Below are 16,512 nucleotides of genomic sequence, written 5' to 3' on the forward strand. Positions count from 1 at the left end.
AAAAGGAATCCTAGAGCTTTATAGAAAAGGATATGGTTCTTGTCACAGTATTTGGCAGCATGTCATTACCAGACAAATTCGAAAAAGCACCAAAATTTTAAATTATTTTGGCATTAATTTTGTCTTGCAGCCAGAATGCTGAGGTTTCAGGAAAGTGAAAGCATTCGCCAACATGTTGGAGCCAAACACTAGATACTGTTGGAAACCATAATTGTCTTTATCCATGTTTTACAAATAGATTTAAAATGGCATATCTGATATTACTATTTTGATCATTGACACAATCATAACTTTTAAGTAGAACATCTCAGTGACGCTGGCAAAATTAACCTATTTCTCCTCCTGAAACATGAGCACAAACATTTATGGAACCATTTTGCCCAAAGTGTGGGCTCAGCAGGATACAGTATGAGACAAAAGGATGGTTTTCATGCTGATGGAAATGCACAAGCTGTTCTGCACTTTCCTAGAGTCTAGGAAAATAAACCATTTTTGATGATTGAGAGAGCTGTCCTTTGCACAACACATTTTAGTGTCGGAATGAGTGTCCTTCACGCTCCATTCCTCTGGCTCTAATAGAGGGGTTATCTGCTCCTGAAGCTTCCCTGACTCATCATCAAATTTAAACCTAGGCTAAGGCAGCAGTAGCACCTCCTTTGATATAATACTGCCTAAACTAGAGTGTAGGGTAAATATAATTTATTTAATAAACAAATAAAATGAACCACATAAACTGGTCCAGAATCTGGACAGAAACCTAACACACAAATGAAAATTTAGTAAAATGAAACTCTTCTGCCTTGATATTTTATTGAAACAAAATCCTCTGTTAATCCTACATGAAACTAGTTACCTTCTTTCAGTCACCCCTGTCAGCAGAGCAGGGGTGTGTGGTGTGGAAAGAACGGAAACCTCATCCTTCCTCACAGCCATACCCATACCAACAGCTCCTCAGTGAGCTCGGATGTGCCCTCTGTCCCCTGCATGAGATGACCAGACTGTCACTCCTCTGAGTCACCCACTATAATCCAGGAAGAACTAAAACCAAGTTTTTCAAACTGAGTTGGATGCTATTATAGAGGAAGTGTCTAAAATTCACAGCGTTTCTGACAGTTTCTTGGTATATTTTTAAATGTTTGAAAATTTTATTTCGCCTGCTTAAATCACATGTTTTAAAATTCATCTCTTCTCTGGTTGCTACTTAATGGCTGGGAAGCTCTGATGTTGTTTTATTGTTGAAAAGTTGTGTTGGAAAGCTGGTGAGTAAAACTGATCTGTGCATGCAGAGCCCTGCAGCTGCTTGAGAGAGGTGGGAGCCAGGGAAAGCTCCGAACTGCCAGATGGTGGGCACTCAGACTAGCTTCAGGTGCTGGAGAAAACCTAGCATGCTTTCAGGGTTATTTAAAATGAGATTAAAAACAGCAGCAGAAAAATCACCCTCTAGCTTTTGTTTTTACTGCACCATTTCTCCATGAGTGGATCACAGAATGATCCAGTCTCCTCTGGAGGTGACCTTATTTTCTCTGCTTGTTTGTTTTTTTAACCAGGTTCTGAAGGGTCCTTGAGAATCCATCCTTGGGAGTACTGCAAGATGAAACTCACCACCCCTCCTTGCCCTTCTCACTTAGCAGGAGCTCCTCCTGTCTTCCCTGAAGTATCTCCATCATGTGGAGCTGAGCCCTACACAACTCCTCAGTGCTTTATAAGTAAATTCCTTTGTATCGGGCTTTGGCTTCAGCTCTTTCAACAAACTTGCTTTGAACAGGCTCTCCTAAGGACATTTTTAGCCCTTTTTGTTGGGTAGTGAGCTATTGGTTGGTTCTTGCACCAAGCTATTTCTCCATCTGCCTTCCCAGAAGCAATCTCTGAGTGGTTGTCGCATTATTAGGATGCTAATGATGGCAGTTGAATTCTAAGTAGTACAATTTGTAATGAAAGGTCAAAATAGACATTAGGTAGCCATTACTTAGACCACTGAATAGAACTAGAATATGGCAGAGGTGTTTGTTTATTTTCTGAAGTGCAAGAGGTATAAAAATTCATTTTTCCTATAGGATTGTGCTGAGTTCCCATGCACAGAAAAAGTGCTATGTTACAGTGTTTTGCCTTCTTTTTCCTTACTTCACAAACCAGATTACACAAGCAAATCCATTTTGGTTTTAGGAACACCTGTTAGGCATGTTTGAAGTTCAGCAACTAAAATGTGGGGTGGGGATAGAGACAGGAGTAAGGATAGGGACAGGGACAGTGACAGGGAGATGTCAGAGAGCCAGACTCCTGGCTCTGTTTCCAGACCATGTGTCCCAGAAAGTACAAGTTTTCAGAGCTCACTGTCATCATTAGTAGAGTTGATATTAAGTTTTAGCATGGTATATATATTACCACACTTTGTCAAAATGTAACATTTAATCTATACTCACATATTGTAATTAGTGTTCAGGAATAAAAGAACAAGGGAAATATGAAACCTTTAATTAATCCCTATTGTCAGCTATCTACATTTTCAAGTGTGGGTGAGAACTGCATTTTTTTTAACAGCTGAGAGGGATCTTAACACAGGTGTTAACATGACATCACTTGTGAATATAAAACTTCTCTCTTGGTAACTGCTGATGTGTTTTGTGCTGACTGAAAATTAAGCTCCTGTGCTGCTGGGTTGGAAAGGGGTCTCCAGGCTTCTCCCTTAGGTTAAGCAGATCTCTCTGTCACGTCATTAGGGGAGTCTGTAATGAAATAAACCCATCAAGACCATTTGAAAACTGCTAAGAGCATCTCCTGGGTGGGATCTCTCTGGCTTTGTACCTCCACTCCTCTATGAAGTCTTCCTCGGGCGCGTTGCTGAGGTCGTTGTGAGTGATCCCGTCAAAGAGGCCACACAAACCCCGGGTGCTGTTGAAGTCCCTGCCCGGTGTCCTCACTGTCACACCCATTCCCCACTCGCTCATGTCTGCTCGAACAAACGCTCCTGAAGGGAACAGGATCTGAAGAGGCAGGAAAAAAACCCTAGTGAATTGAAGCTCTTACCAAGCTTTTTATGCAATAAAAACCATCTCTTTCCATAAATGAAAATATCAAAGCAGGACGTTAGTGATGGCAGAGGTAATTTAAGATCACTTAGGAACACTATAAATATTTATTTGTGCTATTATTTAGCTTGCTTTCAGATTCCATGGCATTAATATCAGATAGCGTTACATAAATATATAACTGCACGAGTACTTTCTTTTTAAATTCATAATTGCATCCATTGAAGTTTTCCCAGTGGTAAGTTACCAGATAATTTTTGAAGCGACTTCCATGACAATAAGGCCACCCTTGTGTCTTTGCCTGGGAAATAATTTTTTTTAGATAAACTGCCAAGATTGAAAACCAGCTTTCTTCCTTCTGAAGAATCGTTTCATTTTCCAATGCCTGATTACCCAGAAAGTGATTGTGTTTTAAAGTGGATAAAGCAATTTTCTCATTAAAGGGGTAGTGGTAGGCTTACACTGACCTTTAAAAGAAAAAAAAGCTGGAAGGGTTCAAAACAAGAAGTAAATGTGTGGATAATGGATTTTTCAGATTGGTTTACTAACCAAATAATAAAAAGGAAAAAAAAGCAAAAAGAAAATATCTGTTCAACTGAAATATATAGGTATTTTTGCTTCATTTTTACAGGTAAAAGAAAATTATTTGAAAATTGTATGAGCCAGGAGAGGGAGCAGGAACATACTATCCTGATAAGTAACCTTAATACTTTCTTTTTATCCAAAATTAAACATTTTCAGTTACCCTATAAAGTACATTAAAGAGTTGTAAACATCTCATCAAAATAATTTCAAAATAATTATTTTCCTTTTTTAAGTGGCCCCTGCCAAAATACAATTTATTTATCCAAATAATGTCCTTTGCTTTCCTTTATTTTGGTGGGGATTTTCTGGTCCCTTTGAAGTTCCTCCCTATCAAATCTACTCATATCTGTGAAGGAGTATCAAGATCATATTTTTATTCTTGTGGTTGAATCCAGAGTTTACATATTGGCCTCACTAAATTATAATCCTGACCATTTTAGTTCTCCATTACTTCAGGCATGGGAATACTTTTTGAGCAACCCTCCATGAGCCCAACAGCACAGTGCCACTGATTGCAAGGACAGCTGGGGACACTGGAAACTCAGGCCCTCTGTGTTTTATTTAAAGCATTTTTTTTTCCCAAAGATTTTTGGCCTTGGGGAGTAATAGAAATCATCATATACATCCAGTACTTTGAACACCTCAGAAGTTCTTGGCTGTCCCTTCACTTTGGCTGTACCTAATGTTTCACTTATCAAGGTGGTTTTAAAAAGACCCCAGGGATTCCCCAACATAAAGCTCAACTTGCCTGATGAGTTAGCTTTTCCTGGTGGTTTACTAGGTGGAGCAGGAGAACTGCAGTTGACAGAATCCTGGATAGAATTTGTTTTTCTTCCTCACATAAGCAATGTCTTCTAATCACATGCTTTACTGCAGAGAGGAGCATTTCCTGCAGGGCTGCGTGTCAAACCCTTGCAGTCAGAACTGCATGAGCTGTTCAGTCTTCTGTGCTGTCCAGATTAATATTTCCATGTGTGGATTTAATTTGGGAGTTTGGAGGGCTCTAACCCTATCGTTTCCTGCTGCCCCGGGAAATGCATCCCACCTGGATTTAATGCTGCTAATTGAGGCTTCAAAGAAACATTTTTGAGATCTCGGTTTGCAGAGATATTTACTGGCTCCTGAAAGCAGCCACTTTTTATGACCTAACCCCATTCCAAACCCCCTTAGATGTCATGGGAGCCAGAGGACCCGGTTCCTGAGCTGCATGAGGATAATGATGGACAAGTACTGGGAGAATTGGGATGCACCATACTTGGTGGTGTGCTCAGGGATCCTGTTCACTGCTCCACAGTTCCTGTAGATTCCCACTCAGATCAGAGCAGGATTCATGTTGTGTCCCCAGTCTGCTCTGATTTGTTTCCCCGAGTCTTACCTCAGGTGTAAATGAGAGTGGTGATTCCTTGCTAAGATTATCCTAGTAATAAAGCAGTAATTATATTGCATTCAGTTGCCAAAAGAAATGACAGCTTGATTCCTTCTTTTTCTCTATTCTATAATTAACAGACTTTCAATTACTACCTTCCTGAGGTCTATTCTGAGCGAGACCACAAGGAGAGCCAAGCACAGGCACTTCCTGCGTCATTCTGGCTCTGCTGTGGATCGATCTTCATCCAAAACATTTCATGGCAATGAATCTTGATGATACAACTCTAGGATGAAATTATCTTCTTGGCCATAATTTGCAGCTCTGTTCCTTACCAAAACCCCTGGTGCAACCTGCTCTTATTTTTCAAGTGATTTCAGTGGATTAGCGTGGATAAGCGAAACTTATGCAAAGTAAGTTGTGGCCATATATTTTTTAGGCAAATGCTTTATGTTACACCAAATGTTGCACATTTACAGCCCATTTTCATAGCTTTTGGGGGCTCTCTGGATCTGACTAATAGTGTCTTACCGCTCCACTCTGAAACTCCATTATCCTGCTACCTGCGATCTTTCCTTGAATATTTATATCTTGAGCTCTGCAAAGAAATTTGCTTTATGTTATGTGGTTGGGTAGTGCCTGGCATAAGCAAACAGGGAGTGGGCTGCCGTGCTGCAGAGAGTAAGTAGCGCTATCAGAGCTCTGCTGTGTTGCCAAGAAATTTCCAGAGGTATTTGTTTTGTTTTCTTTTACATTTTGTTAAACCAACACTTTAACCAGCTACTTCCCTGCCTCTCGTTTTGCGGTACATTTGGCTGCAGGCGCTCTGATGGCTTCAGATATTTTTGTAGCAACTTCATTAATAATTCAGAAATATTAAACGTGTGTTTTTAAAGCACAACTGCCACAAGAGCGCTCAACCATCCACACACGTACTGTTATCTTCCTGCCTCCATAAGACTTCAGGATTTTGACTCGTGGCAATGCCTCGGTGCTTTTGATGGTCAGATGGGGCCTGCTGTCCTGAAAGTGGCCATTGCAGGTGTCCAGCACCACGATGTCACCCCCTTCTTGTGCAGCTACGCCACAATTACAGGTGGTGGCAGAGCGGTGGCCGCCGCAATCCCACTGCCGGACGTGCACCTCGAACACCCGCGACTCGCTGCGGCACAGCAGGAACGTCCCGATTTTATAGTTGTCATAGCGCCTAAACAGCCACAAAGAAAGAAAACCAGAGAGGGTTAGAGGCCCTGAGCATCCACCTGTGCCAGTTGTTTGTTGGTGCTTGTACAGAAACACTTCTTAATTACACCAGTGAGGTGGCTGGCCTTAAAGGAGGGAAAAGTCCACACGGGGGAAGGGTTTCTCTGGCTCTGTATCCAAGGGAACACTGCCGCAGTTGTTAGCTGGAAGTGCCTAAGAATTCCTGTGAAAAGTGGGATTTGTGTCCCAGCTGCTGTCATGGCAATGGGCATGGATAAAAAGGATAAACATTTGATATAAAGCAAAAGCAAAGAAGTTCCTCCCTCTAGGTCTTAATAAATATGTTTTGGTTCTAACTGGATGCTTTTAGAGTATGATGTTCTTCAAAGGGAAATCAGTGCTCAAATAATCTTTTCTGTGACTAATCACCAAATTTTACAAGTCTGGCTGTGGCTAGGTAAAGGTTTCCTGGGAAAATCTGGGATTCTACTGAAAGCCTGCTAAAATGAAGTTTGTCCGTGCCCTCAATGCTTCCCCGTAAGCACAACTTTCACACTCAATGGATTGGCAATCAGCACAAGCCAGCGCAGGGAACAATTTAGGACTTTCATTCTTTTCTGTAAGGAATGTCTCTGCTCCATCTGAGTGAGGACAAAAGCAGGATAACTTTAATAACTTTGCAAGGGTTTGGCCTCTACATGAGCCATCTGGAGCCTCTGGGGTTTCCACAACAGATGCCTGTGAGAGGACCCTCTTCTGCTTGTTCTTTGTGCTCTCACTCCATAAACTTGTCTTATTCTCACTCTATTTTATTATAATATGTTATATAAAAGAAAACAGGAGCCATATACTTAATATATATTGTTGACGTTTTCTCCCTATAAACCAACAGCTTCCATCTTTAAAAACAATGGATTATTCTGCTTTCTTTTAAGGCACTGTGATTAGTTTTAAACATAATTTTTATGAAATTAAGTAATATGGAAACTAAACTATAAGCTTATAACAATAAACTTTATTCTTTTCTACAATTTAGAAAAAAACATAAAAAGGAATGTATAAAATGCTTCTGCTAAATAACAGGATTATTTTTTAAGCAATGCCATACAAACATCAATATTTTTTCAGGCCATTAATGTTTCTCATGCAAAGGAACAAATGGCTTGAGAACTGTGACATTGTCACATGTATGTTTCTACACTTTGTTTCTCCTCGGAATAAAAGCTATAGATAACTTTATAGCTTAAAAGACAGTAAAAACTGAAACTCCAGCTGCTTTTCTCTGATAGAAAACACATCTGACTTTATCCTTCATCTTGAAAAACTTAGTCTAGTTGGCCATAAAGTGATAAGAGTTTGAATGGTTCTGTCTCATCCTATTTTGTAATTAGGTACATAAATCCTGTAGTAGACTGCTTGGGTGGTGCTGCTAAGATGGATCAAAACTAAGGACAACATAAAAAAAATAGATAATCTCTTTAAACATCAAGTACTGCTCCATTTGGACATCTTTGCAGGGGAGAAAAAGTAGAGAGGATATTTTATGAGAGCACCTTCCAGAGTTTCCTTCCACAGGATCAGCTTGGAAGGAGAGGTGTTTAGGGAGGCTGATGGAAAACAAGGCATCAGACTGGCTGTACCCAGACTAATCATCTCTGTCTGGTGAAGAAGGCTTCGCATTTGCATATGCATATAAATGCCATTGCAGTCAGGAGAGCTATTTATTGCTTAATAATCACTGACAGTGGACCCAATCCAACCCTCCTGGAAGTCACTCCGAGTGCTTCAATTAAGTCATGGCATAGATTGCATAGCACATAACGAACCTGCACCGTGCCTAAATTAGAGCTGTCAGGCACCTTTGAATCAGTTGAATGGATAATTGGACGTAGTCAGGTAAACTTCTGTGATGTTTATACAACTGTAATTGTGATAATGATTCTTTGGACGACATTGGAGAAGGTGCCTGTGGCACTAAATGCCTGAAGTAGACTTAGTGCAGCTCTTGCATGAGGGAGTTCTGTGTGTTCCTTGTGGACCAGGCACCATTGTTTGTGTCTAAATCTCCCTTCACAGTGCTCTTCCCCATCCTGCTTCCCTAACAGTCTGCAGCTATGGATAGACTGAGTGAAAAGGGGTTCCCTCCTTCCCCCTCTGTGTGCTTGGGTTGTTTTCAAAGGGGTGAAGCAAGTTCTTGTCCCTGCATGAAGTCATGGCTTGAGTTATGCTCTTTATCCAAAACTTATAAAACATTCCTGAGTGTTTGGTTATGGCAGTGAGATTCTATAGGAATAATTTCTGTTGGTTAATCATAAGAGAGGGACAGAAGGGAAGACAGATGCATGTAAACAACTACTACTAGTAGTGTTAGGTTAACTCACACTGCACTTACTCTTCACCAAGCTACACTTCACCTTTGTATTAATTCAGTGTTTATTGTGGCTGTTCCTGAAGATTTTCCAGCACAGCTTTGCCACCAGATGATTTGATTTGTTGACACGACCCTCCAGGCTCCTTCTTTTCTTGCTATTAAGAACTATTTCATGAGCCTCCGAAGGTCGGGGTGATGCTGAAAGACATTCTCTGCTGTCAGAGTGTTCATCCCATCACGTTGTTCTCAGAGCAGATGTTGTGTTACATTCAGCAGTCACTGGATGCCTGGGGACAACTAAACTGCTGCAGACTGTCAAAAACCCAGCACCTGGCAGGGCTACTCATGGCCAGGACTTGTTGTGGGCTCCTATGATGAAAGTCATTAAAGCCAACCAGCAAATGGTGCCATTGCCTTGGTGATAATATTGATGGGATAATGTGGATTGATGTAAATGTTTGAGAAATCTGAAAAATCTTTTAACCTTTTTTTGGTAAGGCAAAATGCAAAATAACATAGATGATGTATATAGTTCCCCAATCAAAAAAAAAAATTCCCCTTTTTACTTTGCCCTAAAAAGATTTTCTGCATATTTAGTTTTAAGCTAGTACTTCATATTTAAGAATCTGCAATTTATGGCATGAAAAGCTTTTATATTTATAATGTGCCATAACCAGTAATGAGGGCTATACTTTTGCTTTACCAGGCTTTCACATTTGTTTAATTTAGAAGGTACTTTGCTATAAAAGGAAGTGCTCTCTCTGGGTTTTAGCTGGTATAATTAACGTTATTTCACATCTACGCTCCAATATACACAAATTGATTGTGCTCATGCTGTAAAATATGACACATTCTTCTTTGATTTTCAGTCACTGCCTTTGGTGAAAAGAATGAAAAGATTACAAGATAAATATTCCTACAGACATATATTAGCAGGAGGCACAGCAAAGGGGAGTGTTATTAAGGAGTAGGAGTTGGGTATTTCAGTTATCTAATGAATAGCTAACTACCTCAGATGTAATGTGAGCTCACTATGTCAGATTAAAAACACTGGAAACATCACAAAAGAAGTTACAAAACACATTGCAAGTGGCCGTTTCAGTAAGAAAATTTTACTGCCAATGAGAAAAACGCTTCCAGTCTTCTGATTTTTATAGCACTTTTCAATTTTCCAAATTTATTCAAATAAATATCTTTATTTAAGTTAAATTTTAAATTTTTAATGATTTTCATTTAAACTTTGAAACCAGAAATAGTTCTCATTTCAAACACATTTTCCCACCACATTCCTTTCCATGAAAAAAGGGGAATGTTTCACTTCCAGACCTCTACATCGGCCTTTGCCTTCAGATTATAGTTTTGCACAAGACAGAAGCAGGAATTGCATTCCCCACTCATTAAATACAGAGCTTTAAAATAATTTGCTAGGGTGGTAACATTTTTTTTGGATAGGCAGTCAGAGAAGTTGCTTAACTGATGTGTAATAAGGTAGCATAGTCATTATAATAATTGAAAGAGAAATTATTTACAATAATAAATGGGAATATAAGTAGGAGTAATGGGACTGTGAAATGATGGGTAAGGAACTTGGCTGAATATCAAGAAGTGATACATCTTAGGGAAATAACCTAGTTACTGAGATGGACGAAGCCCCATCAACGTGGCTCATTTAAAGCTGCACTGGACAGAGCAGTAATGAATGTCTGTCCACAAGGAAAAACGTGGAGTTTTTGAGGGGCCAAACTATTCCTGGGGTCTTTCTCTTTCGAGGCTGTGTGACTCTGAGGCAGGATGACACAGAAGGATGGGCTTTTCCAAACTCCCTGTGTTAAAATAGGGCATAAATTGCTCAGAAGCAATTCTGTGTGCTATCAACAATAGGTTTAAAAAAATGAATTATTCAAACAAAATTGCTTTCTTTAATTTTAGGCCTTTTTTTTCCATGGAAGCAATGTAAAAATGTGCTACATGGCTGGAAGAGTGTTGCCATTCCAAGAGGCACTTCTCAGCTATTTATTACTCCCTAAACACAACAATCTGACAGATCACTCTCCATTCTCGGCCCTAAATCAAAAGGGAATATTTTAGAATATAAATGTATAGAGAAGTTTGAAATAATGCTCTGATCTAGTTTAATATCCCAGAGTTGAAATAATTGCAGCTACACGAGGCATGGGAATATCTTTGGACTTCTTGCAGCTCTAATGAAGTTTCTAAAGCAAGAAAAGCACCCAAACTTGTATGAAACCAGTTCCTGGCCACATTTAAATGCTGTTCAGCAAAGCAGAAGGAGTGGGAAGCCATGGATGAGCAGACATAATCTCCTGTCTCAGACTGCCTAATTTAGGTGAAATCTTTGTTAGAAGCAGACATATAACCTTTAATGGAGTCACTGCCTTTCTTACTCACATTTCATCAACAGATTTTTCCAGCTTTGACATCATTTCAGATGCCACCTCCAGAGAATGTTGGTCTGAAATTGGGATAGCAGGATATCAGAATATCAGAAAATCACACCTGCTGAGCCCCTGTGGCCATTGTGCACCCAAAGTCATTGTCTGCCACCAGGAGGTTAACGGCAGAGTGACAAACTTGGAATGCCATCTGAAATATTTGCAACTCTGGATCAAACATGCCTGGTGAAAATTTTAAAAACTTTCAGTGATGTCAATTAGCTGGGATAAATAGATTCCTGAATGATTAGGGGAGTTGAACAAGGAAAATTTCTGTACAATTCAGGCTGTGAAACACAAAGGCACCACTTTGGCTCAGTAAGTCTTTAAGCAGCTTATTGCTGGGTAATACAGAAGGACATTTGAACACTACAGGAGGATGTACAGCTTTATTTTTGCATTCTTCTCCTGATATTTGATACTTAGAATTTCTGGACTTTTTTATCTGAGACATTAGAGTCATCTTTATGGGTTTTTTTGATTGTGATTATGATTGTCAACTCCAGCTGTGCATAAACCAGCTCTGGAAGTACAAGAAATAAAGAGCATCCTTCTGGTGAGTGACTTTTTACCAGGTGTTGCTAAGCTCCTGGGAAGTACCAGGCTGTCCCTGTGTGCTGTGCTGCTCTGGTGACATAATGTGTCACTAACATGTGCTGTAGACACCCTCTCAAGTGATGGTTCTGTTTGAAGAACATTTTGGAATCTGACCTTTGTCTTGTAAAAATTATTCAGGCTCAAACCCAGTGCTTCACAAAGATTAACCCATTTTTAGTCCTTTTGTTAAAAGGAGTACACACAGCTGGAAGTGTGTTGTTGAAGTACATTCCTCATTGTAAGCAAACTTGTTCGATGCTTTTTGGATATTCTAATGTAAACCCAAATGCATGCCACATCCAGAAACTGATAACTGCAGTAATTGAGCCAAATTATTTCAAAGTAAAATACTCACCATCCATCAAATGTGATAATGTGTGGATCAGTGAAAGAGTAGCAGTTCCCTGTTGGGAGGTCTCGAACTGTGACCTAGTTAAAATGAAATGTGTAATGAATACAGTCTACACAGCAGTTTTACTTCATTACTGTTCCTCACAAAACATTAGGGGCAGGGTTCATGGGTTAAGTACAAACTGCAATCTGACTTCTGAAACGTGATTGTGGATGGGGACAAAATAGGCTTTGCTTTCAAACAACAGAGTTTAATCATAGGCAGTAAGGGAGTTCATAGTGTTCCTGTTCATCTGCTGTAATGTCTTCCTTTATCTGGTAAAAGATGAAGTTTTTTATTAAAACTTTTTGCTAAGGAGTAGATCGTTCACTGAAATTATCAGGAGAATAGTGCTCATTAAATTGTACTAATTTTAATGCCTGAAGTATGTTAAAAAGGTATGCTGTAATTAAGTAGCATTATCATGTTATAGTAGTAGCTGCCTGTCCCCTAATTTGACCTCAGATTTCCTGTTACTGCATCTGAATGGCTGATTTATTGATTTGATATGCTTATTGATCAGATATTGATGATGAGGCTCCAAATCAGACTGCTTTAGGTATGTGGGTGAAACAGGAAAGGATCTACTACAGAGATTTTATTTGCATCACCCCTTGATTCCTCGGGCACCAGCTGGGTCGCAGAGGAGCTATGAGAGCTCTGGTACCCTGCAGGGAGCAGATGTGCCTGCAGAAGCCAGAGGCAGGGCTCTGAAGCTGTGACACCTGAATCTCAGGCAGTGCTAGACCCACATTGCCAGGTCTGCTCAAGAGGATGTTTTTTTAACGGTTGAGCACTCTGCTGTCCAGTTCCCAAAAATGCAGGACTGGGTTGTGTAGCGGTTTGCGATACAAAGAGCTCCCAGTCATACTGGTGGGAGTGATGGAGTGTTATGGCTTTCCATTTTCTGTCCTGCCAGACTGATTTCTTGGCCAGGGCTGTTAATTCTTTGCTCCCTCTTTGCCCACGAGGAGTCCAGAGGTGCACTTCAGTTAGTTCTACCAGGATCCATGGAGCGGGGAGGAAGGATGGCTGCTATATCCCTGTGCAGTCTTTCAGTGACAAAGCAGAACCTAGCTTTTGGGAACAGGGGTGAAATTAAATAAATGAATTAGAGGGTGAATATAGAACCTCAGTTCCTGACAACGTTCCTCACCTGCAGCAATACATCATCCATATTTCAAAATGCCCCTTAACCATGGCCCAGAGACACTTCTTAGATGCCCACCAGGGTCTAGCACACCAAACTTTTGGAGTGATAGTCTTGAGGACTGAAAAAATTAACAATTCTTTGAGCTGGGGTCAGTTGTATCATTTGGATTTACAGTGTGAGATGAAGTGTCTCAGAATTTTCCCATTTTCTACACAGCCTCACACTTTCTAAGCAAAAATTTAGCACAAACAAATCCATGTGGCCCTTCCTCCTCTGCTCTTTCTTGAATGATGTCAGCAGAAGACCCAGTTCCTGGTTGAAGGCAGGAGTCGTTTGCTGAGGAAATCCTCTTTATCAGGTGTCTAGATGTGTCAGGATGTTCTGGCCACCATTTCTGTTCAATTTTCAGATAAATCAAAAATATTTTAACAAGTCAGAAGGACTAAAGGTTATGTGGATTTTAACACTTGGACGTTTTCTTGCTGTGTTGCAAGAACTATGTTACATTAAGGCCTCCAATTAACTGCAAAACAGCAACGGGAAAATGGGGGGGAGGGAAGGTCATGTCTATTATGTTTCCATAGATCAAGTTTTAACTGAGATAAATGGAATTTATTATTAAAATTGATTAAGTCAATTTCACACTTGATACATCTTCATATTTTAATGAAAGCATTTGTAATTTCAAGAAAAAATATGAGTGTGTGAGCTCACTATGCTGAATTAGCTGCAATTTCTGGTTTAAGAATCTTAAAAAGTTTGAAAGACATCAATTCTGGAGACGAAAGGTTATACATCCATGCTAGGCATTTTACTTTTGAAGACAAAAATTCTTTTGGTCCAGTTTAATCTCATTCTCTCATGAGAAAATCAACAAAAATTAGGGCAGGGAAATTGTGGATTTCACTGGGGGGTGTTTTCAGTTACTTAAGATATGCCAACTTGGATGTGCTCCTGCTCTGAGAAATTTAGCTTTGTCAAATCTCTGCTCTGGTTCATTCTCTGGGGTGGTGGGGCTACAGCTCTCAAACCTCCCAGCTGAAGTCCTGAAACAACTTCACACACAAAGGGCTGGTCCCTGCTCACCACATTTCCTTGGCCAGGCTTTCTGCAGGGAAAGTGTGGCTTGCCTCCCTGATTGCTTCTTATTATTTTTATTTTGGACATTTTGTAGCAGTATAAATGAAGAGATGGAGCAGCCTCGTGTGTAGTCAAAGGTGTCCTGGTGATTCCTGGCACAGTCACAAACTGGACACAGCACTACTGAATCCCCTTCTCTTCCCTCGCTTCTGAGGCCCTGCCTTTCCTCTGCTTTTTCAGAAAATATTCTCCAAACTCTCTGTTTCCCCCCTCCCTCATTCCCTAACCCGTGTTCTCCCTCTCCCCTTTTCCAGACAGAAGCACTCCTGGTTACCTCTGTATTCCAGCTCTTGGCCTTACTGATGTGCTAACTAATAATCAAGCCTAAATCTGCCAAAGCACAAGGAATTCCATGTTAATTTTCTTAGTGTATAAAGTGACTGTTTTGCTTTATTCTGCTGACAGAGGGCAGGTTTAGATTAGATATTAGGAAAAAATTCTTAATTGTGAAGGTGGTGAGGCCCTGGCACAGGATGCCCAGAGAAGCTGTGGCTGCCCCTGGATCCCTGGAAGTGTCCAAGGCCAGGTTGGACGGGGCTTGGTGCAACCTGGGATAGTGGAAGCTGTCCCTGCCTGTGGCAGGGGGGTGGAATTGGATGAGCTTTAAGGTCCCTTCCAACACAAACCATTATGACAACCATCCCTAAAAGTTTATTTATTATATGGAAAAAAAAGAAAAGAAAAAGAAAAGGAAAAGGAAAAATAAAAGAAAAGAAAAGCCTCTCATTTAGATTTGACACATTTTCCAACTGATTTTAGGACCTAACCTTCACATCCCTGGGTGTGTAAGCCCTCCAGAGCAAATCTCTTGGTGCCACTGGCTCGGCGCTGATGCGGCTGCCGCGGTTGCCGTCCTGCGTGAAGTCCGTCACGGCTGTCACTGTCACCGTGGCTGCTGCACAGCTGCTCCCCGAGCAGGGCTCTGGCAGCAGATCCACCTGGCAGGCCGAGAGGGCGATGTCTGGGGGCCCTGGTACCTGGCTGCCTGGAGTGAACACGAGCACAGAGTCTGACAGGAGTTATCCAAAGTGTCGCCCGTACCCTGTGTGCTGTTCAACACAAACCCCTCTCAGTGCAGGACACACATGCCTTGGAACCAGCTGGGCTTTACATGAAAGCAGTTGTGACTGACTGCATCTGGCATCCCTCTGCACTCTTCACTGTGCTGGGTTTTTTATCCCCTAAGTTTACTAAAAACTCAGTGCTGTCTATTTTTCCATAAGGTGCTAATATTTCTGGGATGACAGTGTTATCTTTATGGGTCCATGCCCAGTGAATGAAGACAAGTAGTTCTCACGACAAAGAAAGAGATGAATCTGTGTTTCTGGAAAACACTTCTCTTTCACTGTCTGGAATATAAGGAGGTATCTGCTGGGAGTTATTTAATTTAAAATAAACAGGTGTTTTGATGTGGAAAGGGAGGGTTCTTGAGTCAGTTTTCAGTGAACTATGGATCCATGACAGCAAAGCAAATGCAGCAGGTCTGTATTTGTATTTTTGTCTTAGGTTGTGGTGTTTTGCTTCCCAGTCTGTAAAACAATGATAGTCTTTGTATCCTTCACAGAAGTACTGTGCAGATAAATTCACTAAAAAATGAGGAAAAATAATAAGCTATGGAGATACTGGCTGTGTCAGCATCTGTGGTGGGTAGGGAAATGATGTGTGGTGACTAAATCAGTGTGACAATAGCCCTGCACATCGTGTCTTTCCTAAAGAGACCCCTACACACAGCCAGAATGGCAGTGTCCGCTTCCCTCAGGTCCTGACCTTTCCTGCTGAGGTCTCAGGTAAAGGGCAAACCTGAATTTTTATTTCCATAGGTGTGTTTTCCCTTACACATACTGAATTACAATAGCATTTAGTTCTGAGCCATCTGGTCTGCACTGTATACAGTGTGTATTTGCTTCTCAAGAAGCCACTCAACCTTTCATGAATCCTTTGGCTGATGAAAAATGAAATTGTGGTCCTGCTGAAGCCAGTCAGAATCTCACTGCTGATATCAGGACGTACAGCCTTTTTTGAGGAACGTTTAGTTTTCTGTCCCAGACCACTAATTATCATCTTGTAAGAATCAGGTTCTAGAAATGGTGGCCATAAAATTAATCTGAGATGAAAATATTGATTTTCTGATATTAAAATAAGTGATTTTCATATAATTCTTCTCATTTGTAGACTTGCTTAATAATTTATAGAGATGGCATTAAAGTATTTTAAGATGGCATTTCTA

The 16,512-nt window shown here is 40.6% G+C and overlaps 1 protein-coding gene across 1 annotated transcript in view; it reads right to left on the bottom strand.

Moving 5' to 3' along the window:
• LOC125328887 (von Willebrand factor D and EGF domain-containing protein-like) overlaps positions 1-16,512 on the bottom strand; it is a 170,413-nt gene that overhangs the window by 93,240 nt on the left and 60,661 nt on the right. The window contains exons 7-10 of the mRNA XM_048310082.1: positions 15,053-15,270; positions 11,957-12,030; positions 5,914-6,184; positions 2,803-2,981 (exon numbers count right to left, since the gene is read on the bottom strand). Of these exons, the coding sequence (XP_048166039.1) occupies positions 2,803-2,981; positions 5,914-6,184; positions 11,957-12,030; positions 15,053-15,270 (742 nt within the window). The remainder of the gene's footprint in view (positions 1-2,802; positions 2,982-5,913; positions 6,185-11,956; positions 12,031-15,052; positions 15,271-16,512) is intronic.

The sequence above is a fragment of the Corvus hawaiiensis genome, chromosome 7 (assembly GCF_020740725.1).
Source record: "Corvus hawaiiensis isolate bCorHaw1 chromosome 7, bCorHaw1.pri.cur, whole genome shotgun sequence".
In the NCBI taxonomy this organism is placed as follows: domain Eukaryota; kingdom Metazoa; phylum Chordata; class Aves; order Passeriformes; family Corvidae; genus Corvus; species Corvus hawaiiensis.